Consider the following 27,342-nt stretch of genomic DNA (forward strand, 5'->3'; position numbering starts at 1 on the left):
CACAAACTTAGAAAAAGAACACCACTAAATCTCTCCCCGGTTTATTTTCCTCAGATGTTGCTGGACTGTAATGCCCATCATCCCTAACTACCGGCAATGGTGGCTATAGTCCGAAGAGAGTTGTAGTTCAAAACATCTGGAAGAATTTCACTTGGGACTGTTGCTGTAAGTTTATGAATGTTAGCTACCAACAACATGTGCATAAATTTAAAACAAAAATGCAAATCCATTGCTTTTACAACCATAATGATAAGCACTGGCTTACCTTTGTATATGCTCCAGCATAAAGCCTCCTCACCAACAGCCGACCCGCCTGAATTGCCACCGGGGTGAGTTCTGGTTTGCCTTCCAGGACATCTCCAATAGCATAGATGTAAGGCACGTTTGTTTGTTCCCGGTCATTAACCGGGATTTTTCCTGTACTAGAAGATGATTGGATGAGAGAGAGAAAAGAAAATGATCCACATGCAAGGTTTTTGATTGCTAATTAAAAGAATCATAATCTCATTAAAAAGGGACCATAACATGCACTTTGGAGAGAAACACTAGTAGAGAAAAACTGGTGATTCGAACAAACAAAACAAGAATGCAGTTTCTTGCATCACATCCCTGTCTGAACCCCCCTTAAGTGCTACTCTTCACTGGCTCTGGCATTTTCATCAGGATATTATTTTGCAGATCTCAGTAGCAGAAGCAGAATAAAGCATGAAGACAAAACCAGAGCATATACAGGTGGTCCTTGACTTACAACCACAATTGAGCCCAAAATTTCTGTTGCTAAGTGAGACATATGTTAAGTGGATTTTCCTCCATTTTACGACCACATTTTTAAGTGAATCACTGCGGTTGTTAAGTTAGTAACACGGTTGTTAAGTGAGTCTGACTTCTCCATTGACTTGCTTGTCAAAAGATGATCCCACTACCTCGCCGCACTGCAACCATCATAAATATGAGTCAGTTGCCGAGTGTCTGAATTTTGATCACATGACCATGGGGATGCCACCAGGCTCAGAAGTGTGAAAAATGGTCGTAAGTCATTTTTTTCAGTATTGTTGTAACTTTGAACAGTCGTTAAATGAACTGCTGAAAGTTGAGGACTTCCTGTATGCAAATACAAGTAGCCCTCAACTTACAACAGTCCATTTAGTGACTGTTCAAAGTTACAACGCCACTGAAAAATGTGACTTATAACAGTTTTTCACAGTTACAACCTTTGCAGCATCCCCATGATCATGTGACCAAAATTCAGATGACTGGCAATTGATTCATACTTATGACCGTTGCTGTGACCCAAGGTCATGAGGATCACCTTTTGGGCCCTTCTCACAAGCAAAGTCCATGGAAAAACCAGATTCACTTAACAACCATGTTCCCAACTTATCAATTGCAGTGATTCACTTAACAACTGTGAACAAAAAGGTTGTAAAATGGGGCATAACTCAGTTAACAAATGTCTCACTTAACAGCAGAAATGTTGGGCTCAATTGTGGTCATACGTCAAGGACTACCTCTATTTGTACCCTAAAATGCTGTTAAAAGCAGACCTATTATGTTGAAGGCTGCAACCATTTCCAAGCCAGGGATAGTCAAATAGCAATAGCACTTAGACTTATATACCGCTTCACAGTGCTTTACAGTGCTCTCTAAGCAGTTTACAGAGTCAGCATATTGCCCCCAATAATTTGGATACTCATTTTACCGACCTTGGAAGGATGGAAGTCTGAGCCGGTGAGATTTGAACTGCCAAATTGCAGGTAGCCGGCAGGCAGCAGAAGCAGCCTGCAGTACTGCATTCTAACCACTGTACCACCATGGCTCAAAAAAGAATCACGTTTTTCAAATTCACAGAAACCAGGCTGTTACTGATTTTCCTACCTGAAATACTAAAGATACCTGCAGTCATGGTTTACAGCATTCGCTATAGCATCCATGGCTGTTCATGTGTCTGTAAAATTAGGCAACAAAGTGAGCACAGTATCACAATGCAAGCCTTGCCTCCTTTGTTAAGTGTGTAACATTCACACAAAAGGGGCAGGGTTAGCATCATGATGCCACATCTACCACTTGCCTATTTTGACCACTTCCTGCAGATGCCATTGGATGGAACAAAATTCTGACGCAAGAGAAGATTGCTTCCTATAAGTAATGTGATACTTATAATAGATATGGTCTCATAGATGGGTAGATAAGCCTCATTGAAACTATATATGACTATATCTCAACTGCTATTTGGATTAGAGATTTCTGAGATTCCTGTATATCTTTGGTGTATAATCCACGGGCTACATGTAATCCAGACATTAAGGGTTATGTTCACTTAAGGGATATGTGAACTTTTCCCCACTTTAACATACACACATCCCAAACCACACAAAAGACAAAGAATCTTGGGCCGCATCTATCTCTCACCACTAGACATGCCTTTCTGAGGTTCTTAGAGGCCATAAGAAGAATAACTGTAACTTTATTACTAAAGATGTGGTAGGAAAAAAATATTTGGACTTGTTACTCTCACTATTAACATTGCCTTAGCATTCAAAGTTGGATATAGTCAGGAAGACCATGTGGGGTTGCCTGATGGCAAAAAGAAATGAATGGTGATGGCATCAATGGAATATTGGACACACCACACAGGTTTTTGAAAGCTGTGGCTTAGGATGCTCAAACAATTGGCTAAGAGTCTGGATCAAAAGCTCTGAATTTTACAAATCTGTCTGAACATAAATCAAGCAGAATCGTGGCTGTCAAGGCAAAAGTCCATATAATAAAACAAGGGTCCCCAATCCCTGGGCTGTAGCCCACTTTCGGGCCTTGAGCGTTTTGGAACCGAGCCATGGAAGTGGTGGGCTGGCAAGCGCATTCCCACTCGCGTAAGCAGTATGCACACTCCATGTGAATGAACTGTGTGAGTGTGTGTGTCTGCTGTTCACGCAAATGGAGCTGCACGCATGTGCTTGCCCACTGCTCACACGGAACTATCCCCTTCCCCCCCTCCACCCATCTGCAAAGCCGAAAAGATTGGGGAACTCTGTAGTTAGTAGAACATCACAGTAATAAATCAGAAAAGAAATTATAGCTAGAGAATTTCAAGTTCTTGGAGATTTGACTTTGTGCCTTTAAGACGTAGCTGTATAGAATGGGGGGAAATCTGCAATCCTCAAGTTTTCTTTATTTATTAAATAATTGATTAATTGAATTCATGTAGCCACTCGTCTCAAACATATGGCTGGGGAGGGCTATAATTATTATAATGCTGCAACTGAAAAGCTGTATTTTTCATGTTTTTCCTCTTATAAAAACTACTAAAAAAAAATAAGCTCTGCACCCCATCAAAAGCACCAAGAAAATAGAACAAAATAAAAAATATTGCTCAGGGTTTTCTTTGCCCAATACATCTGGCAAGGTGAGATAACACCAAAGACTTAATGGCAGAATGTTAATCATTAGCATTTTAATTATTGCTAAGTTTGCCCTTTTGGCATATCCAGTAATAAGAAGCTGTAATTATGGTGTCATTCTTGCTGCAGCAGTTATGTTTCAGAAAAGAAATGTACGTTTCCTTGAAAAATTATATGCATAAAGACTTCAAGATTGATGTTGCAAGAAAGAGACATATTATAATGAACAGACAAGAAATTTAGCCTTACTTTTCATTGATCCTCACTCCAACTTTCTGTAGGCCAATTTTTTTTGTGCAGGCATCTCTTCCTATTGCTAGCAACACCTGAAGAACAGCAATATTTTAATTTAAGTCCACTTATCCTAGGAAGTTTATGAGGATTTTTGTGAATACTCAACAAGATATAAGTCACAATTAAGTTGTGAAAAATGTACATAGCATAGCAGTTTCAACTAATATTAGTATGCAATAGCTTTAATGTCACAATTTTATGATCAAGCACTAGTGTGAATCAGATTACACTGCAGAGTTCGGCATCTTGTATCTCTAAGATTTCATTTGTCTCTTATACAGTTTTTTGAGCCCTTAACATAATTCTGCCATCAGCATTGTGGAATTTCAATTTCTTATTGTTATGAGGCTGGAAAGATACGAAGATAGTTAGGTAAACTTCATTTGTACAATCAAAAGACCAAAGGAAAGAATTCCCCAATCACTATATCCAAAGTGATATAAAAATGTTACAAAATCCAGTCCCATTCATATCCATGAAACCTAAATGACTGTTCCATTAATATCTCACTGTGGCCCCTACTCTTGCATTAATTGTGGCCCCATTTTGGCCACAAAATAGTTGTCCACTACAGTCAAACAATGCCAACAATGTTTGGCATTTCCTTAAGTTGCTGCCAACTTTTTACTTTTATTATTGTTATTTATGTATATGTGGTTTATGTTTTTCCAACATAGCACCCAAGTGTCAGGAAGTGAATATAGTTGGACATAGGTAGGGAAAAACTAAGCAACTGATTCAGCTTTGTAATGTTCAAAAGCACTGAAAACTACACTAGTTCTAGACAATCAACTCAGGAAGCAGATCTTGAATGTTAAGAAGCCAGCAGCTGTTCCTGAGTTTTGTGATTGTTCACTGATGGAAGATCAACGCAAGTAGTTCAGCCTGTTATGCGTCCTTTTAAATTAGTTTGTGGTCGTCAACATTTTGAAAGAATCTATCCTTCACCAATATGATTGAAGCCATCATGACATTGACCGAGGAAGCATCTTGTTCGTCATTCCTTTGCCTATTCTTGTCAGAGGCATTTTACAGTTTAATTGAAACTAAAATAACAAATGCAAAATACTTACTGTATTGTATTCTCCTTCAATTATTTCAGAGTTCTCTGTAGCCTGAGCTGTAACTTTTAGCAGTCCAGGAGTCCCTGCCTTAATCTGTTGAATCTGCAATATTTTTATAAATTAAATATTAACTTCAAAAAGGAGATAGTGATAAACTTTAATCAGTGTTTCTTCTATATGCTTATATTTTAGTTATTATCTTGTGATTTAAAGAAAACAGCTGTTATGATCATTTTTCAAGACATTTCCTGCAATGGATCTACCTATTTTTCTTTCTGCTCTTGTTTCCCTCCAAAGAAACCAGAAGTTTGAACAGAAAGAAACCAATTTTGAATCTAGTAATACTAAATTTAGGAAGCTGTTCATGTGACCACTTCAATCCACATCTCCTTAAAAATGGCCTGGGCACAGGGGAGGCAGCCATGTCTCTTGCAAAAAGATACGACCAGCATTTTAAAATCTAGGTTCTCATCAATTTCCCATTCCTAGTCCACCAAGAAACTTTTTTATACTGCTGTATTTAAATATTCTTTCTTAGCCTGATGATGGTTCAAATAATTGGCGCTGAGTGTAGGAAGAGTACACCAGGTCTGAGTTAGAAAATCTAAGAACAGAGGTCAGTAATGTCCTTTGGGTCATAGGCCAGAATCTCACAAGAGATTATCTTGCAAGCTATGTTTTTCCATTATTTGATATTTATTCATTATGTTCATAGCCTGATCTGTCCCTTAAGAAAGACATATTTTCAGTTACTTGTTTATTTTACCCTCAAAACCAACTAATGATGTAGGAAGGCATGAGGAAGAAAATGGCACAACATTTTGAGCTTTATGGTCCATTTGGGTCTTGAATCTAGATTTTTCCCTGCCTATTATGAAATTCCAACCACTATATCAAATTGGCTTCCATGATACCTCGGAGGCAGACTTTGAGAAAAATGTAATTTAAACATGTATTCATTTGTGTCTATAACATTCCACAGACACATGGAATTCTGCCTAATGCCTCAAAGTTGATTTCTGCCTAAGAATATAATAAGCCACTTGGGATTTATGTCTGCCACCAGTGGCTTAACGCATCTAGCTACTTATATCATGAAGGGAAAATCTACATATGATGAATATTGGGAAAAAGTAATGCCAATGTTCTAAACCAAAGTTGCCTTGTCACTTTTTAAGTGTTCAGCCCTGATGGGAGAAAAAACACCTCAAAGACACGTCAAAGAACGAATAAAGCACTAAGGTCATTGAGTAGTCAAGAGTTTATCCCTGGATTAAGAGTGAGCTACTAGCAGTAAGAGAAGTAGACAATAGTTTAACCTAGTAAAAGACAACTTCTGATGTTCTACAATATGGATTGGACTGTATTGTCACTCCGTGGATTGCACATGGACTCAGGCATCAAATTGCAGCCCTTAAGAGGAACCGCAGATTGTGCCATCGAAATATCTGATTTTCAACAATATGATTTTTTTCCCATTGTAAATGCAGGCTGTTAGATGCAGAAAAATGGGTGTGCTAAGCGTGAGCAACAAAAAACATCCACTGCCACCTTTTAAAGCCCTTCAACTCCTGAAAAACGAGTTTGTTTTCCAGTGAAATCAGTACGATATCAAACACACCCCAGGCAGTCCCAAGGCTGACATTAATTATATATTTAAAACATGAATACTCTGTCATCCAAATATATTGCTGCTCTCTGGTTTAAAACATATGTGACTTATAAAAGAAGTTGTGAAAGCCGCAAGCACTTTTGAAGTCTTAGGAAGAAGGAATATGAACCGCAAAGCAGGTTACCGTGAAAGCCACTTTTAAAATTACTTCTTTTTGGCAAGTCTTACCTCAGTGGGTACATATTTTCTTATGAACTTTACACCATGCTCTTCCATATGTTCTCCTATTTTATTTGCCATATCCTGATCAAAGCCTCTCAGGAGAATGGAACGCACCATGACAGTCACATCTAAACCAAGCCCAGCAAGAAATCCTGCACATTCAAGAGCAACGTAAGAAGCTCCAACCACCAATGTCTTTCCTGGGCAGTAAGGCAGTGAGAAGAGGTCATCACTGAAAAATATATACATAAATTAACTTAGAGACAAAAATATTAAGTGCATGTATCCAGGGGAAAAAAGTAAATTGTGATGAGAGATGGGCAATTTCTATATAACATAGAGCAGAGGTCTCTGTTATCCAGATCTGACCCACGGGGTTCTTAGAACTGGCCTACGGGGGCCACCCTGGAAACAGCGAAGGACCAGCCCGTGATGCCCCTGCCAGCAAAAATGAAACTTGGGAGGGCCGTGACAGCCCCCGAGCTCCGTTTTCAGCCGTGATGGCTCCTGCAACCCTCTGCCTTTAAAAACGGAGTTCTCTTTTCACTGGCAGAGTGCTCAGGCCACATCAGGCGCCCCCAACACGAGTGATGTCAAGCTGGCCATGCCCATCTTGGGCACGTTCACCCCCCCAAGGTCAAACACAACCCTGAAGCGGCCCTCAAGGAAATCAAGTTGACACCCCTGAAATAGAGGATTCAGCAGTTAAAGTAAGGTTATTATATTTCTCTTTGAACTGCAAATTTCAGTCATCCCTTGGAACCAGGGATAAAGTCATAGATACAGGAATTGTCATTCACCAACTGAAGAGTCCCTGGTTGCCTTTTCTTTCATCAAAGTTTTCTGCCCTCTGAAGGGACAGATGGGAAATTTTATTTCCAGATGATTTTGAAGTCAACAGACAGATGGCTTATCCTTTCAGGGATAAAACTGATCAAAAGGACACCCTTCTCCAAGTTCATTTCTATGCTGAATATTTTTCTGGTGGCATTTGGTAGAATCTTTGAATAATTTCAAGAAATATATTTTCAAAGACAATCAATCTGGATGCTTTGCTGTTGTATTTTACAGAGACAAATGTTCTGTATAACTTTGCTCTAATCAAAAAAAATGTCACGGTGTTATTTTTCTGGCACCACTCCTCTCATTCAAAACTTAACAACTTTCTATGAACATCAGTAAGAGCCCTGTTTTCTAACTATTTCTTTATTTGGGGATTGTTGTTTATCTCCCAGTGAGTAACGTCATAGAGCCTGAGGAAATGTCTTTGGCAGAGGAATAAAAATGGACTATTTTGGTCAATGTCTAGACCAGTATTTCTCAACCTTGGCAACTTTCAGATACATGGACTTCAATTGCCACAATTTCTCAGCCAGCCTGGCTGCCTGGAGAGTTCTGGGAGTTGAAGTCTCCTAGTCTGAAAGTTGCCAAGGTTGAGAAACACTGGTCTAGAACAATAACATTGGATTGAAGAGAGCTAGAGAGCTAGAATTATAAATCTCCTCTTCCACTCTATTTTAGAACCTGCTTTTTTTATCTTATTAGACCTATTAGAAACTTTTTAAGTTGCAATTTGATGCTCACCTTTGAATTTCAGTGATGTAACCTAGAGATCACCAAGACGGGACTGGAAAGCTAAGTGTGTCCCATAGGCTGTATATTCTGAACTGGAGCCTAGCCATCTCCCTTGCCTTTTCAAAAGGTGCATGCATCAAGTTTTCATTTGGAAAATATCTGTTTCAAAACAGGTTGTTCCAACCTTATTGGAAGGGCTCTGAGCTCAAAACAGCATTATTTTAATCTGGAAACCAGTATTGCAAGCTCATAATAAGACTCTTTCAAACTCAAAACAGTTGTTTCAAACCTGAAAGCTCAACACATTACAAATTCTCAACATTTTGCATGCCATTACTTTTTATATCCATTAATTCAGGGCAATTTTCTCACTCCTGGAATTTTTGAACGATGCAAATATAACTCAGCTTTTCCCCTTCCCTCACCTCCCCTTCCTTTATGCATTTTGCTTTTGGCTGTACAAAATAGACCTTTGTAAAAACCGAATATGTATTTTTAATGAAGATGAGCAAGGTAGGTTCTACGCATATAGCCGATGCAAAAATGGCTTTAAATGTTGGTAGACAAATTCAGAAGGTTAGTCACATGGCTTTGTTTTAATGATTTCTTGGGACTGTAACCTTCAAAATTCTCAGTTACAATCTCCAGGTTATTTTATGAAAGTCCTCAAATGCAATTTATGGTACTCCACAATAGCATCTCCAAGAAAAGACCTGAAAACTGGTCCTCTGAGGATGAAAAAGAAATATTTTCAATAAGGAACAATTTTACCACAAGAGTTCTATTAAGGAGCAACCTTGTCTCCCAAATGCTACATTTTACTCAATTGCCTTGAGTGCCGTCAGGCAGTACAAAACACATAAATTCATTTATTTTATGTTACCTGGTGATGCAATATTCTTTGTCTCCTGGAATGTTGAGATAGCGAGGTCTTTCTCCAGTGGCAATCAGGAATCTTTCTGCTGTGTAAGTTTTCTCTACCCCTTTATTATTTGTTGTCTGTAAATAACAGAGCAAGTTTTTTGTCTGGACCCTGAGATAGGAAATCATTCTCCTTATAATGCAGCAAACTCACTTTTCATTGAGCCAAGATTAGACAAAAGGCTGTCTGTAGACATAACTACTGACACAAATAAGGCATTTGCCCAATTGACATGGCTTAAAAACTATACTCAGACATTCTGGTAGTAACAAAGAAGGAAATATTCCCCATCTACTCTTTACCTCCCATGGCAGCAATCTTGAAAACTCTTTCATTGCATTAGCCCTGTTGCAAGTTTATCTTCCTTCTGTAGTCTTCCTTCCCCAGAATTATTAAACTAGCTTTTTTCAAAGTATAAAATCTCTCCCACCACCTCCAAATTTATGGGCATCAACCACATTGTTGTCAGCTACATCCATTATTTCTTTTCCATAGAGACTGATTTGGCCCTCCAACTGAAATTACATAAAGATACTGCTGGCAAATAATAGTATACATTATATACCTCAAAGGCTGCCCAGAACTATTAAGGGATTGGGCAGCAGACACATTTCCTAAATAACTAATGTTAAGACAGGCAGATGAATGAACCTACTTTGAAGATACAGATGATGTTATTAAGAGTGATGCCTGCATGGATAGAGACTAGTTGGTATTTCAGTTTATGGCAAGATCTAGGACCTGGCTAGGCCATTCTTTTTCCATTATGCTGTAATTATAGGCTGAGGACGTACTATTTTAGATCAGAAGGCAGTTTTTTAAAGCAAGTAAAATGTTCATGGCTCAGGAAAAACAGTTTAACAGTAACAGAGTTGGAAGGGACCTTGGAGATCATGTAGTTCTAGTCCAACCCCCTCATGCAGGAGACCTGTACTAGGGATTCGAACAGCTGAACTGCCGACCTTTCTGATCAACAAGCAGTGTCTTCCCCACAAAGGGAAGACTGGGTCAGTTAGCCTTCAGCTTTGGAGAATCTCTCTTGTTTTGTATTAGAAGCCAAATGCTTCGACAAGCACAGCCAAACACAACAATATCCCCTTTGGACAAAAGAATTCTGATCTAAAAAATATTTTCTGAGTACTCCAACTAAACCAAACTCCCATTTTTTCCAGCTACACATTCAATTCCAGTTATATTCATGCCCAGCTTTTTTTTTATGGTGTATGGAGAATTCTTGCTCATCTACAGTAAATCATAGAGAAATTGCTCTATAAGAAAATCCAGATGTCTCTGCTGTCCACCTTTGATACAGATATTTGTTACCATTAATATTTTTGCTACGTACTTTTTAACAGCTATACCAAATAGCAATAGCAATTGCACTTAGGCTTATATACCACAACATAGTGCTTTTCAGCATTCTCTAAGTGGTTTACAATCTGGATCCTCATTTTATTGACCTCAGAAGGATGGAAGGTTGAGTCAACCTTGAGCCGATGAGGATCGAATTCCTGGCAGTGGGCAGAGTCAGCCAGCAATACTGGATTCTAACCACTGCACCACCACGGCTCTAAATGCCAGCAGCTCCATTGAATTTTATCTCCTATACATTTTTTCTCTATGCACATGCACTGGGTGTGTATATTGTCAAGTCAGCAATAAGAGGCAGTAATTTGGCCTCAACCTTGCCATTTGCCTACTTCCTAGGACTATGAATGACTGGCCCAAGGTCACCCAGCTGTCTAAGATGGAATTAGAACTCACAGTTTCCTGGTTTCTGGCCCGATGCATTAACCACTACACCTACTTTTCTCTCAGCCTTTGGAAACAGGCAGTTTCTGAACCTTTTCTGAAAATCCTTGCCAAGAAAAAGGACTTGTCCAGGAAATCGCCAAGAATCAAACACAACTGAGCAGAAGAAAAAAAAATGGTCCCAAGACTCTATGCTGATTCTGGTTCCTAAGACTTAAGATCTTGAACCCAGCTTTGCTTTATATTTAATCCAAGATCAGACAAAGAATTAAGGCACTTCCTTGCTGCTAAATAACAGAAGCCAATTCACTGAATTGGCCCAACTGATAGAAAGATACCTTCAGTCTACTCTTTCAGAAAATGGAGAAGAATCCCTGGTATCAGACAAGCATACAGTAGGATCTTGTCATTTAACAGATACGCTCCACACCAACTTCTCACACAAGTAAAAAAATATAAGAGATCCAATGGAAAACAAGTAATGTAACAAAGCTTTCAAAAGAAATCTAGTACCTTAATTGTGTGTGGTCCAATGAACTCTCCGTAAGCATTTTCATATGTGACCTTATTTTCTCGGAGGGACACTCTATATCCCCAATTCAGAGAGCCAATATGATTCTGAACAGCTTCTGTCAAAGAGCTCCAGCTGTGCTTTATGGCTAAGGATCAAAGGAGGAAAAAAAAAAAAGAATCTAGCATTCACCCGAGTCTTTAACTTTCTGCAACTAAAAACCTCATTAGAGTGTTACATGATTATATCACTGCAGGTACATATGATTTTGGTAATGCTTTCCTTTCTGAAAATTATATTAAATTCTCCCTGGTTTATTAAGCTTTGCTGACATGGTGCAAAGAATAATATTGGTAAATATAGTCAGAAATGTGCAAGTAGTGAGCCATCTTCCTCTTAAGCCACTCAAGATTTTATTTCATGCTTGCTTCAAATAAATTATTACAGAGATTGTTATCAGTTTTCATAACATTTGTGAGGGCTCTGCACTGAGCTCTGTGCTTTAAGCACATTGGAGAATTGCTTCTGTATACCCCAGTTCGGAGGTGGCATTTATGCCCATGGTATTAAATCTTTAAATTAAACGTAACCCACACACCGTTCATTCAACCGATCCCTTCTCCCTGCACTTTAATTTTGCCTTTTATCCCACTGTGCATCCCACCCACCATCTTCCTATTCCCATGTCATTCCCCCCAAATAATAGTATAACATTCACAGAAATGGAATTTTACATCCTTACGTTTGTCACCCAGCTGCCACCCAAACATGGGTGCATCTTTTATGGCTTGGCCAAGCAAAGCTGTCTGATGCATCAGCTTTTTAGGGATGCAGCCTACATTTACACAAGTTCCTCCAAGACCTGTAAAAGGAAGCATACCAGGATCATACCAGGTGTACAATGCAGAAAACAGGGAAGTAATTCACTGGCAACTTTGTAGGTGAGAATCTCCAACATCCAAGCAATGTGGGAGACCTTTCAGTTCTGTTATATGAAAGCCAAGCTGAACTCTTGAGAGCCAGTGTGGTACAATGGTTAAGGTGCTGGATTGGGAGCAGAGAAACCCAAATTCTAATCCACTTCTCATTCTAATCAGCCAGGAAAGTTCACTGGGTGACTTTGAACCAGCCACCGTCTCTCAACCCAATCTACCTCATAGAATTATTACTGTGGGGAGGAACTGGGAGGAGGAATGATGTACGCTCATTCCTCCTTGGTGGTGCAGCAGACTAAAGTGCTATTAAGTAGCACCAGCTGCCTGTAATTACTGCAAGTTCAAATCTCACCAGGCTCAAGGTTGACTCAGCCTTCCATCCTTTCGAGGTAGGTAAAATGAGGACCCGTATTGTGGGGACAATAAGCTGACTTTGTATAAAAAAAGAACACCACTTAGGGGGTGCCGAAAGCCCTACTAAGCAGGTATATACAAAAGTATGAAGGCTATTGTTTAACGCATTGTAAGCTGCCCTGAGTCTCCGGAGAAAGGGCGGCATATAAATCGAACCAATAAATAAATGCTGCCTTCAGCTTCTATACAAAAATCAGATATGAATCTAATAAAAAAATCCCAAAGAATGTAGCTGGTTTCACATATTGCATTAATCCAGAGCGTACAAGGTCTGTTGAATAAATAGCAATTTGCTGAATTCATGCAGCATGCTATTAAGTATAAATCATAGTTTACAAACTACGGTGCCTGGGATATTATAGGTCAAAACCAAGCAAAGTAAATTAGTGTAATGTATGAGTACAGCCCAATGTGGTATTTCTTCATACCTTATTTCTGTAATGTGCAGATGAAACACAAAAATTGTTCAGAAGTATAAGGAATAAGAAAGAATAGAATAGAATAGAATAGAATAGAATAGAATAGAATAGAATAGAATAGAATAGAATAGAATAGAATAGAATAGAATAGAATAGAATAGAATTCTTTATTGGCCAAGTGTGATTGGACACACAAGGAATTTGTCTTTGGTGCATATGCTCTCACTGTACATAAAAGACAAGATACATTCATCAAGAATCATAAGGTACAATACTTAATGTTGTTGTAAAATCAAAACTGATTTGGGGTACTTACAACTGATTTGTACTAAGACTGAGAGCCATCAACTTACCCCAAGTTGTTCCTAAAGGAGTAGGGACGACAAAATCCAGAACCAATACATTCTTGCCAAGTATGGCTGCTTCCTAAAAAAAACCAATAAAGAGAAAAATGTGAAGTGGCCATGCCACTGCCCTCTATTCCTGATTTTTCTTTTTTCCCTCCCTACCACCTCGAATTGATTTATATCTGATGTTTATAAACATGTTCACACAATCATTTCCTCACTTTTTCTTGAAGGGTTTTTAAAATTTATTTTTAACAAAACTCTAAATTATCTCAAATCTGTTGATATCTCTGATGCATAGACGATATTGTTATTTTGGAAAATGAGCTTATCGATGTGTGTCTAATAACTGAGTTGTAAAACTGTTAATTTCCCTCATCTATTTAACAGATGGATATATTTGTAACTCGAAGATGAACTGTGGAGTTCTTGGTACTCTCTAAGGTTGTTTGTTTGCTCATAGACATTTTATTACCCCAGTAGGTATCATTCATACCTTATCTTTCTTCTCTTCTAATATCTCCTTCCTTCTGTTTTCTACTTTAAGGCCACAAATTATCCACTCTATTTTGAAAATTGAAAACATCCATTCTTTCTCAAGAACAAGTAATTGTGAAAATAAGGATGAGTTGCCAGTGGAAAAACTGAGCACGCCAATCAAAAATGGAAGATATAATTCCACTATAACAGTTTTGGTACAATGGTCATAATACATCATTACTATCCAAGTGCTGTTATTCTGGATTAGACTCCTATAAATTGTAGCTCTTCAGATGTGTTGTAGTTAAAAGTTTGTGTTGGCTGGGAACTACAGAGCTCTGAATTGGGGAAAGCTGTTTGAAATATATAAGCTCCTGACCCATACTGGTACAACATTATTACAAAGGTTTGTTTAAATGTTAGATTACTCCACAATCACCACAACAAGCCAATGCTCTCTCCAACTAAAGTTACTTTTAAACTATCTTATTAAAATATACTTTTGTAAAGTATATTTACAAAATAGACAAAACAGGCTCATCAGATTGACTTGATCGGAAGTCTTTTAGCACTGTGAGGTTCTAACAATTCCTCCTTTCCATCTTCTCTTTAAGATTCATAGCATTTACTTGAGTGAGAACAGCAATTGTTAGCTGAGCATTGTGGTGGCAAAGAAATTGGGGGGCTGGGAATCTAACAACTAATCTAACAACTCAGTAGTAATTAAATGTCAAGCAATAATTTGCCTGCCTAAATTACCACAATTCTATCAAAGGATGAGAAGTCTTTCCACTAACTTGGTCACATGCTATATAAAATGACAATACTCCAAAACACTGTTTAAAATGAGCTTTATCGTGAGACATAAAGGAGTCAAATACCTTTGACCCCTGAGGTATTTGGCAGGTGACCTCAGTATTTGCCTTTACCTACAAATTCAGATGAATCATTACATATAAACCCACCCAGCAATGGTGAATATGCTAATCCCAAATGGTTTACCACAAGTTAGAGGAACAAACTGCTCATTAGTCAGTGTTTCTTCTCTTTCCTTTTTAAAGGTCAATCCTCAAAGGAACCATGTTTGGAAAAAAATGAAGCTGCCAATCCTTGGTTTGGGAAAAGCTCCTAATCACTTCCCACATTTCTCTTTGTTAGTTTTCTATCCCACCTTTCTTACAGCAGTCAAGGCTACATGCCCAATTGTTGTTGTTAGTTGCAAAGTCATGTCCAACCCATGGCGACCCCATGGACAATGTTCCTCCAGGCTTTCCTGTCCTCTACCATCCACTGGAGTCCATTTAAGCTCACGCCTACTGCTTCAGTGACTCCATCCAGCCACCTCAATTTCTGTCGTCCCCTTCTTCTTTTGCCCTCAATCTTTCCCAGCAATTAGGCTCTTCTCCAGTGAGTCCTTCCTTCTCATTAGGTGGCCAAAGTATTTCAGTTACATGCCCAATACTCCTATTTTTTCTTACATTCTATGAAGGAGGTTGGGTTGATAAATTGTGACCAGTCTGAAGTCAGAGAATGAACCTCTGTGAGTGAGACATACAATCTGAGTCTTACAGGTTCCAGTCCAATACCTGAATTACTAACACGTCCTCACCTTGTTTGCAATAAAAAGCATCTTAACAGACAGGGGTCATGAAGATTTTAAACAGACAACTGATATGGGTCCTCGGTTCACATTGGGAGTAATACCTTGACCATCACATCACAATTATTTGGAAAAGAAAGATATTAAGTATACTCATTTCCCATCTAAAAAGTGGAATATTTAATTGGGCTTTAATAGGTATCAAAGGTATTTGATAGGATTAGGGACTATTTAAAAGTCTAATACTTGTTATTTCTAAGAATTGTTCCAACATCTATTGGCATCTACCAGGCAGATGTTCCAGAACCAACGTTGTCTAGACTTCCAGGAGTAAATCATGTGCATCTAATCAAAGTCATATGAACACTTTAATGACAATGCATGCATCATGAAGTCATTGGACAAATCATAAAGTATATAATTTGAGTCCATCACATCATGAAGTGAAATACAAGTTCATAATTGTGCATTACCCCTTTTCCATTTGTGCATAGCTAGGTAAGTTATTAGTTTAGTTTGTGGCTAGGTAACAGCCCTTCAAAATAACTTAGCTTCATGGAAAATTGAAAAGTTGACCAATGATTCCTAGTCTACGCAGTTCACAACACAGTTGCTGCCATGCGCATAAATATGGGTATGCTGATAAGAGCAACTGATGCAGCATTTTGACAAAGGACTCTTGAAACTTGGATCTAAACAAAGTTTCTAAACAAAGCTACATTCACTGACAAATGGAAGGAATCGTTCTTCCTTCCCCACCCATCCATGAGACTCTGATGGGATGTGGACGTTTCAAATTCCTGAAGAATTCATCATTGCAGCCAAAAACAAAAAAAGCATACACGTATCAGCCCAATAGTAAAAGTCGCCATGTTTATTGTGGCTTAAATTTTGAAGATCAGGGCCTATTTTATTAAATGTATGTCTAATCTGGCTATTGATATACAAGCCAGTTGTATGCAGTTATATAAAAAAAGGAGAATCAGGGTAGACAATAATACAAGAGACAGGAGTCCCACGTTATTATGCAACAAAAAAAAATCTAAACACACAAAAAGAAAAAAAACCCTGTGATCCTTGTTAATTACTATGGAATAAACAAAGGCAAGACATCTATTTTATGTTATACCACAATTTAAAAAGGGACAATTAATTTGGGAAGCTAATCAAGCTAATCTTAGTTAAACCCAAGCTTGCAGATATGATACTAACTCAGCAGTTTGATGTAGCAGCCTCCCTTTGAAAGTCAACCCATCCCTTCTTTGGAATTAAAATGTGGCCTAGATCTCCTAGAAAATCCAGACAAAAATGCTTCCCACTAACTTGTATTTTGTAGGGATGTCAAGTTGCTTGTTTATTGGCAGAAAACCTGTCCAGTTTGGTTACTTACAAGGTAACTTCTAGATATATGGGAAGCCCAAAACCAAATACTGCTTCCTGTATTTTCAAAGTACCTGGGATCACAATCACTCCTAACTTAGCAAGAAGCTAAAACTATCATAACGCCTGTATTTTCCAGAATACCCATTCTTCTACTTAACTACGGCAAATGTTTATTATTTTGATGGCTCTCCTATTTTAGGAGTAGTACTGATGTTATATCCTATCTGGTTATTCTTTGAAAATCAAACTAGCTTCAGATTCAGAGGCAGAAACAGGGATCCTGGCAGATTCAGAAGGATTACTACCTTGCCAGCAAAAATATATTTGTTATATTCTTTAAAAGTGCTGCAGGACTCTATTTGAAACATGAGTTTCTGTATTATTTTTATGTTGGGAACAAAGCCACTACAGTAAAATATCTGTAGAACTGGCTTAGAATGGATATCGTCACTACAAGTGTTATGCTAGGGATGATAGAAGAGTTATGACCATGACTGTATAAAATGGACAATTTATGAAGGAAGTACGCTTCTAGCTTTAATTTTTTATGTCTATCCAAGCTTGGAAAATTGCAAAGCCATAATTTAGTCATGGACTACTCCGTCTAAGTATGAATGGTTGAAGGATCAAGTTCTGACTTCTTTAATTAGCACTGAAAAGATTTCCTGCCTGAAATCCTGAGGCACTTTCCGTAAGCAATTCTAAATTAGATGGTCCAACTCAATATATATTAACTTAACATATTATTGAAATATAATGCTATGGTTTTATGTTAACTTTGAATTGGTCTTCTAGTTGATGGAAGGATTTAAAGATGAACAAAGTTCAGGAGGAGAGTTTCACATTCTAGTAGTAGGTTGAAATAGTGTGCTTTCTCCAACAAACCAAAATACACCAAAACCCCAATGAAATACACAAGACATTATAATGAATCAACCAGACTAATCTTTCAAGCTATCAACCACTCAGATGAGCATGAACCTTATCTGGACCACCAATACCCATAAGTCCATTTTAATTACTATTGGGAAGGAGAATGTAAATGAAGCAAGAAAGTTTCTTCTAGAAAATTACATTGTACTAAGGATCAAAGATAATATAGCTGCTGTGCTGTTGGTATATTTCAATTTTTATTTTCAATCTGTCCCACTTCAGGCATTTATTGCTGGCAACCATGTTTCCAATGCAGCTGGATACATATTTTATTTAAAAATATAAATACAATACTTTAGATGAAAAGGGAATTCAAATCTTTTATCCTTCAAAACTATTAATACATTGCACATTTTATTCATACCAAAACAATTAAAGGGAAAATATTGTTACACATTTCCCCACGAAGGTAAAATAATAGACAGCTAATTATTTTTCATTTATTTTAACAGATTCTAAAACAAGATTAATGGTTTATTAATTAAATATGTTTCAAATAATTCTCTTTAGATGAGTTTTTCCAGTCTTTTGCTCTCCAGTTGCCAAAGATTATGGTGAAAAGCCATTGCTAAAATATCTGGAAGGCTGAAAAGGGCAGACCTTAGTATATATTCAACTGATAACTATCAGGAGACATGGCTAGATTTCAGTTCAATGTAATTCTGCTCTTTCGTTGGGTTTGTATCATTTTTTTTTAGAGGGATTCTCAAAGTATTTGAGAAACACTCCTTTACATGGATCTATTCTATATGGAATCGTTTGAGGTTTTCCACAAGGCTGTATAGTAACTTCCCCTGCCACATTGATTATATAGCACAGTTCTCCAATCTGGTGTCTTCCAGATGTGTTGCAATTAAAATTACTGGATTTCTTAGTACAGCTAACCTAGATGGCTGGAAGCCAATTAGGAAAGCTGTCTGAATTGAATGTAAAATGTGTTCTGCATTCCACAAACCAATCTGTAGCTTATCAAGAGAGAGCTCATTTTCTAGACTTTGCTAAAACATATTGGAACAAATTCTAGCTATCAGAATGTTTTTTGTGAATCTAGCTTGGCTGATCTTACCTTTGAAGCTGCCAATCCACCAGAACCTCCTCCAATGACAATCAGATCATAGTCATATGAAGCCTGTTTTGTTTGCCTGTTTCCTTCAAGTAGTTTAAGAAAAGCTCCTTCACGGTATGTCTGAACACAGAAAATAGAGAAACTGATCAATGTCCAAAGCAGCACTATAACTCAAAGGTGAAGTGGAAAAATTACTACTTCATGAAAAGAAATCAGGAGGGGGAAAAAGGTGAATTTAGAGGTGGGGAGTAATTTGGACACTACTAGGAAAAGATCATTAAACTACATGGCTTAATGCAATTGAATGCAATCTCCCCAACTTTTGGTACTTTCCAAATTACATTTGTCCTCTACTCTCATATCTCCCAATGTCTCTAGAAATTGGGCCTAAAGTCTTCTACATGAAAATAATTTCTCACCCCTGAACAACTGGCAATGTTTAATTCCATCTTTATTTGAACTATTGTGAGACAAACGTGAAGACTTCTCTACCACCTTGCCTTCCAAATACCTGCAAGGTAGATATGCCATCCCAGCCTACAGTGATTTACGTCATGTGTAGCTCATTCCTTAAATGCTCCAAATAAATGGATTGAGGTTCTGCATATTAGGGTCTACATGCATTAGTTATATAAATACTGCTCTTTGATAGAACATAGCATAATAGGATTGGAAGGGACCTTGAAGATCTGGTTCAACCCCATGCTTGAACGGGAGACCCTATACCCGTGATGGTGAACCTATGGCACGGGTGCCACAGGTGGCACACGGAGCCATATCAGTGGGCACGCAAGAGTTGCTGTAGTTCAGCTCCAGCATATATGTGTGTGCCGGCCAGCTGATATTTGGGCCTTTCGGTCCCACTGGAAGTTGGGAAATGGGCTGTTTCCGGCCTCCGGAGGGCCTTCAGGGGGGTGGGGAAGGCCGTTTTCGCCCTCCCCAGGCTCCTAGAAAGCCTCTGGAGCCTGGGGATGGTGAAAAACGGGCCTACCGGGCCCACTGTGTCATCACGTGCTAAAAGCAGTGGGGGCACGTGCGCATGCGCAGGGCCGGGGCGCATTGAATTATGGGTGTGGGCGCACACATGGGTGACCTCCCCGCACTCCCCCTGCTTTTGGCATGCAACAGCAAAAAGGTTTGCTATCACTGCCCTATACTATTCTGGACAAATGGCTGTCCAATCTCTTCTTCAAAACCCCCAGGGGTGTAACACCCACAAACTTCCGGAGGCAAGCTGTTCCACTGGTTAATTGTTCTCACTGTCAGGAAATTTCTCCCTAGTTCTAGATTGGATCTCTGTTTAATGACCTTCCCTCCGTTACTTATCTTGCCCTCAGATGCTTTAAAGAATAGGTCAACCCTCTCTTCTCTGTCATAGTTCCTCCGTACTGAAATTCTACTATCATGTCACTGTTAGTCCTTCTCTTTGTTGGACTAAAGATACCTAATTCCCTCAATTGTTCATTATATGGTTTAGCCTTTTGTTTACCCATTTAGTCTTTTTTAACTTATGGTGCCTCTCTGTTTCTGCAGACAAAAATATTTCAGTTGATACAAGATACAGCTTCCATAAACCCTTGAAATAACAAAAAAGCAGTTTATATTTTATATATTATATATATGCATTTTATAGCCTGAACATATATACAGCGATGTATCTTTAAATAATGCTGTTTTCTCATTTTGAATGATGCTCTATATACAGTACTCAGAAATGTTGTCATTTGCTAAGAAATAATCTCTTAGATCAGGGGTATCAAACTCTTGGGCTACGGGCCAGATGCGTCACATGCTGGCCTCTCCCACCCTGGTTTAGAGAAGGAGGGGAAAGTCATGATATGTCACTTGACGATGATATTACGATGTGAGTTTAACACCCGTCTTAGATAGATGAGAGCTAAAAGGAACTTGGCCCAGTGATAAAATGTAAAATTTGTTACTACCGGTTCTGTGAGCGTGGCTTGGGGGTAATATGACTGAGTGGGCATGGCCAACTTTTTCTTTTTTACTTTTAAAACCATTTTTTCATTTTAAAAAATGCTTTTAAAGCCTCTGACGATCCCAGCTGACTTGCCTGATAGGCAGAGGCTTTTTTCCTTTTAAAAACATTTTTTCTATAACCTCTTCAGCCAAAGAGGTTGTAGAAAAAATGCTTTTAAAATTTTTTTAAAAAGCCTCTGATGATTGGGCGGCTCAGCTGGGCAATGGGGAGGGGGGCAGGAATTTTTGCTACCGGTTCTCCAAACCACCTGCCTCCATCGCTACCGGATCAGGCGATCCCGTCTGAACCATTTCACCCCTGGCTTGGCCCCATTGTAATGCGTAACAGGAGAAGCCTCTAAAATCAAACTCCACTAAGGGGTATCTCTGGGAAGGAAGCTACTTAAACTTCCAAAACTTCCACTGGGAATGCAACTGTACCTTACCAGGATCATCTATAAAATAAAAGGTTTATGGGCAATTACTCTGTTTAGAAACTTGTTTTAACAAAACTTATATATGTTTAGATATAATATTTTACTGTTCCACACTGTTCAAACAGAAAGGAAGCTAGGAAGAGCGATTACAATCAAGTACATCCCTTCCTCCCTAAGATTTAATCAATATTTTCCTTTCCGCCTCTACTTCTTTCCTCTGATAATCAGCAGGCTCTTTAAATGGTTTATACAGGGAAAGATAGGTGCACCTGCATCTAATAAGGCTGTAATTCTGGTCTACAATTTCCTTTGCAAAAACACTGGTAAGCAGAAGAGAGAATGGGTTATTAATCTTAAATATAATTCACTTCACTGACTCATTGCATCCATAAACAAAGTGGGATTGTATCTCAGGAATATCAAGGCATCCTAAATAATTACCAAGCTTGAGTATCTAGTTTACTAGAGTAGGGATTGTAGTCTGAGGTATATTCCGTGCATTTTCCAATAGCTGCAGGCACTTGGTCAAAAACTGGTGTAAAAAATGCTTCCATAATGTTAATTCTTTGATATGCACATGAAGACTTAATAAGCTTCTCCTAGAAATCATGGGATTAATATGAAAGGGTAAGGAAGCTGTCATAGACCCAAGTTGTTTGGTGAAGAAAGGTAATGTTTATGGGGGGAAAAGACTTAACTGACTGTTAAAAGAAAGAGTTCAGTGTAGTTTTAAGGAACAATTCATATAAAAATACTCTATAAAAGCAGAAATATTTGCTCATGCTTCACAAACCTGATTAACTCAAGGTGCAGTGCTAAATCAAAGAAGAATTTGGCTCTTAATCCACGTAGATAAATTAGCTGCCATTCTTCTTTTTAAAAATTATCTTTCAATAAATATCCTTTTGAACAGATAAAGTCTTCCACTAATTTCCACAACCCCCAAGATTAAATCAGCAATTACACCTATAAGGTCAGCAATGTAGCTGCATATTGACATATCACCCTTTGTACTAGATATTTTTAAAGTGTTTTTTTATATATATTCTTGTTTTTATTGTGTTGTCAACCACTCAGAGCTGGTTGGGTAATGAGATGGGCAGTATATAAATTTAAATTTGGTTGTACCTGTAAGATACTAAACAAAATTGGCAAAACTGACTGATACACCCCTTATTTCATTTATCTTATGAAAAAGCACTACACAAAGTTATGATAATAAGCTTATCTTATGACAGTGATATATGGAACTTTGGAAAGCAAGAGGATGAAGTGGTAAAAGACATGGAAGAGTAAACAGAATGGGGAAAAAATAGGTAGGCTTTGTGTCCACAAAAGTAAAAGAAAGGAAAGGAAAGCATAGATCTAAAGGGGACCTGATTGTAAGCAGAAATGATATGCAGGTTTAATTATAAATTGAATGGCCTATAGCAGGGGTGTCAAACTCGATTTCATTGAGGGCCGCATCAGGGTTGTGTTTGATCTTAGGGGGCCGGGGTGGGTGTCGCCAGCTCGACGTCACTCCCCAGGCTCTGTTTTTGCTGCCAGAGGGCTGCAGGAGGCCATTGCGGCTGAAAACAGAGCCCGGTAGGCCTTGCGTGGCCTACCCGAGCTCCGTTTTTGCTGCCAGAGGCACCGCGTGCCACTGTTTCCAGGGCAGCCTTGTGCCCAAACAAGGGCTTTGGCAGGACTGTGATTGAAAGGTACAAAAGATTATGATAATATGCAAAATTTGGAGAATAGAGTGACATTATGCCAGAGATATTTTGGAGCTTCAACAGATCACTGTGAAAAGTATGGATGTGAGAAAATATTGCACAATGTAAAGAAACCATGTGATGAATGAAATAAGTCTGTCTGACAAAATATTATGCACAAACATAGAATCAAGGTTGGCTGTTGAATGGGATACAGGTAGTATACAATGGGAGTAAAGCATGAGTGAGAATAAACAAGATGTTTTATAAATTGATTGGTACTGAGCAGGGAAGCTGAAGCTCAAATACTGTGGCCACCAAATGAGACGAGAGGACTCAATGGAAAAGACCCTGATGTTGGGAAAAAGTGGAAGCAAATGGAAAAGTGGACAGCAGAAGATGGTTAGATAATATCAAGTCAACAAACATGAATTTGGGCAAACTCTGAGAGACAATGGAGGAGGGTCCTGGCGTGCTATGGTCCATGGGTTTGCAAAGAGTTGGACACGACTTAGCAACTGACCAATCACAATAAGGAATAAGGCCAGGGTGATTGTTTAATGCATTTGTGGATAACTGTATAAGGGATGCTTGGGCGATGTTAAAAGTCCTGTGGGATTGGAGGTATGAAAGTACATGTACTGCACTTTTGAAGGCAGATGGTGCCAGGGTATTGGCTAAGAATCCTAATGATTTGCAGTGTATGTTAAAATTGATTCTATGATTGAAAATGTACCTGAAATTCAATATACCCAAGACCAAGGCAGTTGTGTTTGCTACATGAAGGGAATAAAGAATTATAAAGTATACATAAATGTGCTCCTCCCCCCCCACCCCCATACACACACACACACACACACACACACACACTACCAGTACAAGCCAATTTATAGACAAAACAAGTAGAGTAGATGAACTGTGTAGTTTAGCAGTATTTTTATTAAGACGTGAAATGGAATGGGACATTTTAAGATGTACTACTAAAAAAACCCAGAAGTATAGTAACAGTTTTTCCAGACTAAGGCATTTTACTAAAAGGCTCAAGTTTTGTGCAAAAGAATTAATGGACCCAGGCTTGACATCAGGACCCAAAATAAGGACAAAGTAATATTAGAGCATCCTAACCAATTAAGGTGTAATGCAACCTTTTAGCTCCTTCAAAATCTTAAACAGCCCAGTATTGTTCCACATCCTCCTGAAACTCAAATTGCTACCAACCTGTTACTCTCTTTGCTATGCCTTCGGTTCTCTCAGAACTTATGCGTACAGATGTGGCATCAGCAACCAATTTACTTTGTGAAAGGTTTGAAAGCCTGTACATCCTCCTCCCCCCCCCAAATGCCTGCAGAGTTTCTACTCTACAGCGTCAAGTGTCCAAAGAGCTGTGACTCTGGATTCTGATTACAACCTCCATCGGAGAGCAAGAGGGCAGATCCAGTGGTGAAATCCAAATTTTTTTACTACCGGTTCTGTGGGCATGGTTTGGTGGGCGTGGTGTGGCTTGGTGGGCATGGCAGGGGAAAGATACTGCAAAATCTTCATTCCCACCCCACTCCAGGGGAAGGATACCGCAAAATCTCCATTCCCACCCCACTCCAGGGGAAGGATACTGCAAAATCCCCATTCCCTCCCCATTCCTCCTCCTAGGGGAAGGATATTGCAAAATCTTCATTCCCCCCCCCAACTCTGGGACCAGCCAGAGGTGGTATTTGCCAGTTTCCTGGACTACTCAAAATGTCCGCTACTGGTTCTCCGAATTGCTCAAAATTTCCACTACCGGTTCTCCAGAATCCGTCAGAACCTGCTGGATTTCACCCCTGGACAGATCCGCTAGAGAGGGCAGATCACTCAAAGCAGATTGGCAGGAGGGGGAAAGCCACCTTTCTCTGAACTCCTATCAGAAGTCCCATGGAGTTCAATGGGACCCGTACCTTCAAGGAAAAGCGGAAGGTAACGACCCCGAAATCAACGGAGGTTGCTTGAGACTTAGTTCGGCTAGAACGCACATAGCATTAAGCCAGCTGCTTCTCCCCCCCACTCCATCCGATCGTTTTACTTCAACATCTCAACCCAGCGTGCTATAAACGGGAGCTGTCGCCCCAAACATCTGGAAAACCCCAAGTTTCAGAGGGGTAGTAGAGCCAACCCCCACCGCACACTAAATCACCGCGGTTCCCTACCTTCACAGTCCGGTCGTAGCCGCCTACATACTGCTTTCGGAGAAACACGGCAGGCAAGGAAGGCTCCATCGTGAGTTCAAAGAGCGCGTTTCTCAGTTGATGCCCATGTTCTGCAACACAAAACAGGCGAGAGAGGAAGAAACGCGCCGGCTAGGAGCTCCGCCTTTTTATGGATTAGACGGTAGAGGCCCCGCCGGGAGGGGGCGGGACTCTCCCCGCCCAACCTTTCGCTCTTGCGCCGGCCGCGATTCTTGGCAAAGTTACTTAAAGGCGTCCGTGAGTCACTCGCCAGTAAGCATGACTTGCTGGTTTTTGTTTTGTTTCTCTCCCCCCCCCCCCACTCCTTGCTTCACGTCACAAATCTGATCTCCCAACTTCAGATTTCAAGACTGTACTTAGCGCTTTGGGGCAATTGCAGAAGCCCCAGCAATGTAGGCGTCATCCTATAGTAGCCATTTCCAAGCGCAGCTGACCTGCAATTTTGCGCGCCCACCGGCCGTTCGGAAGCGGAACCCTTTGAGTTTATTATTATTATTGAGTTCAAGAAGAGGACCGGCTTGAACTGTTGGAATCCATTTCCCACAACTCTTGAGACATACTGGCTGGGGATTATGGGCTTTGCACTCCAAACCACGCCTAGCATATGCTGTCCTAAGGCTGCATTTCTGTACCCAGGAACCAGGAAGCTGGAATGTGCAATTTGTCCAATTTCTTTCTGGCATAAAAAAGACATTTTTTAAAAAAAAAAAAATCTCTTGAGGATTTGGGATGTTAACCTCTTTGGACAGAGCTTGAAGTCTGGCATTTTCTCCTCCTAACAAAATACTATGAAATCAGAATGTTTTCCTACCGGAAGAGTATAGAGGTTGTGTTCATTCAACACACTAAGCCAAAACAAGACAAAGTACATTATAGCGTAGAATGATGCACGTGTTCATGTCATATGACAAGTTGCGGTTTACCATGATTTATTGAATGAGTTGCAGTTGGCTGAGTTCACATAACATGTTAAGTTTCTGACCAACAACTAACTGTATATACAAAACATTATGAACCAAAGTTAACAAAAAGTGTGCCGTCAGAGAAAATGCCTTCAAAAGGACAAAAATAACAGACAGTAAAGATCATACAAAAATATCATTGATGTAGAGGCGTTCTTTTAATACTAACCGTTTTATTGAAGAAAGAGCAAGACCAAAAAGATGCAGATTGTGAGATGTTGATAGAGAGGTAACAGTCAGGCATACTGGCACCAAAATAATTGGCAATAAAGCAATGGCTGTGATCAGACAGCGTGGTTTGCTAAGGGTAAATAACTACAGATAGTCCTCGAATTACAACAGTTCATTTAGTGACTGTTCAGAGTTATAACAGCACTGAAAAAAGGGACTTATGACCGTTCTTCACACTTACGACCATGGAGCATCCCCATGGTCATGTGATCAAAATTTGGATGCTTGGCATCTGGTTCATATTTATGAAGTTGCAGTGTCCAGAGATCAGGTGATCAGCTTTTGTGACCTTCTGACAAGCAAAGTCAATGGGGAATCCAGATTCGTTTAACAATGTTATTAACAACTGTAATGATTCACTGAACAACCATGGCAAGAAAGGTTGTAAAATGGGGCAAAACTCACTTAACAAATTCTCACTTAACAACATAAATTTTGGGCTCAACTGTGGTCGTAAGTGAAGGACTACCTGTACTGCTGATTATCCATGCAGCCCTCCCAGCTGATGCACGGGAGGCTGACAGAGGGGAAAAAAATGTACAAATTAATTATACGTTATCCTGGATACAAAGATGAACTGTAGTATAAAATGTATTAAAGGGATAGATGACTTGGAATATGCTAGCATTAGTTAGTTAGCATTATGGAATAATCCTGAACACCAAATATGCCTTTGGGACCTTTGAGAGGGTTAAAGAAGTTAAAATGGAAGCTGCAATTACACTGTTAAAATCCAGCCCCCAACTACGTTTGTCAATCAGAATGTTGTGGCTAACATCTTACACACACACACACACAGACACACATGGACGGACACATGGACACGGACATCTCCACCCCTGATGATGTATCATAGGTGATAGGAGGAGGATGGTTTGTTGATGATTAT

The 27,342-nt window shown here is 39.3% G+C and overlaps 1 protein-coding gene across 1 annotated transcript in view; it reads right to left on the reverse strand.

The window, feature by feature from the left end:
- TXNRD1 (thioredoxin reductase 1) overlaps nt 1–25,332 on the reverse strand; it is a 35,386-nt gene extending 10,054 nt beyond the window's left edge. The window contains exons 1-10 of the mRNA XM_070947708.1: nt 25,222–25,332; nt 18,928–19,047; nt 13,472–13,544; nt 12,093–12,212; nt 11,353–11,498; nt 9,049–9,164; nt 6,597–6,822; nt 4,766–4,858; nt 3,648–3,724; nt 266–422 (exon numbers count right to left, since the gene is read on the reverse strand). Of these exons, the coding sequence (XP_070803809.1) occupies nt 266–422; nt 3,648–3,724; nt 4,766–4,858; nt 6,597–6,822; nt 9,049–9,164; nt 11,353–11,498; nt 12,093–12,212; nt 13,472–13,544; nt 18,928–19,047; nt 25,222–25,290 (1,197 nt within the window). The 5' untranslated portion in view covers nt 25,291–25,332. The remainder of the gene's footprint in view (nt 1–265; nt 423–3,647; nt 3,725–4,765; nt 4,859–6,596; nt 6,823–9,048; nt 9,165–11,352; nt 11,499–12,092; nt 12,213–13,471; nt 13,545–18,927; nt 19,048–25,221) is intronic.
- Between the last annotated feature and the right edge of the window lie 2,010 nt (nt 25,333–27,342).

The sequence above is a fragment of the Pituophis catenifer genome, unplaced genomic scaffold (genome assembly GCF_029215685.1).
Source record: "Pituophis catenifer annectens isolate HBS135680 unplaced genomic scaffold, rPitCat1.0.hap2 SCAF_7, whole genome shotgun sequence".
Classification (NCBI taxonomy): Eukaryota; Metazoa; Chordata; class Lepidosauria; order Squamata; family Colubridae; genus Pituophis; species Pituophis catenifer.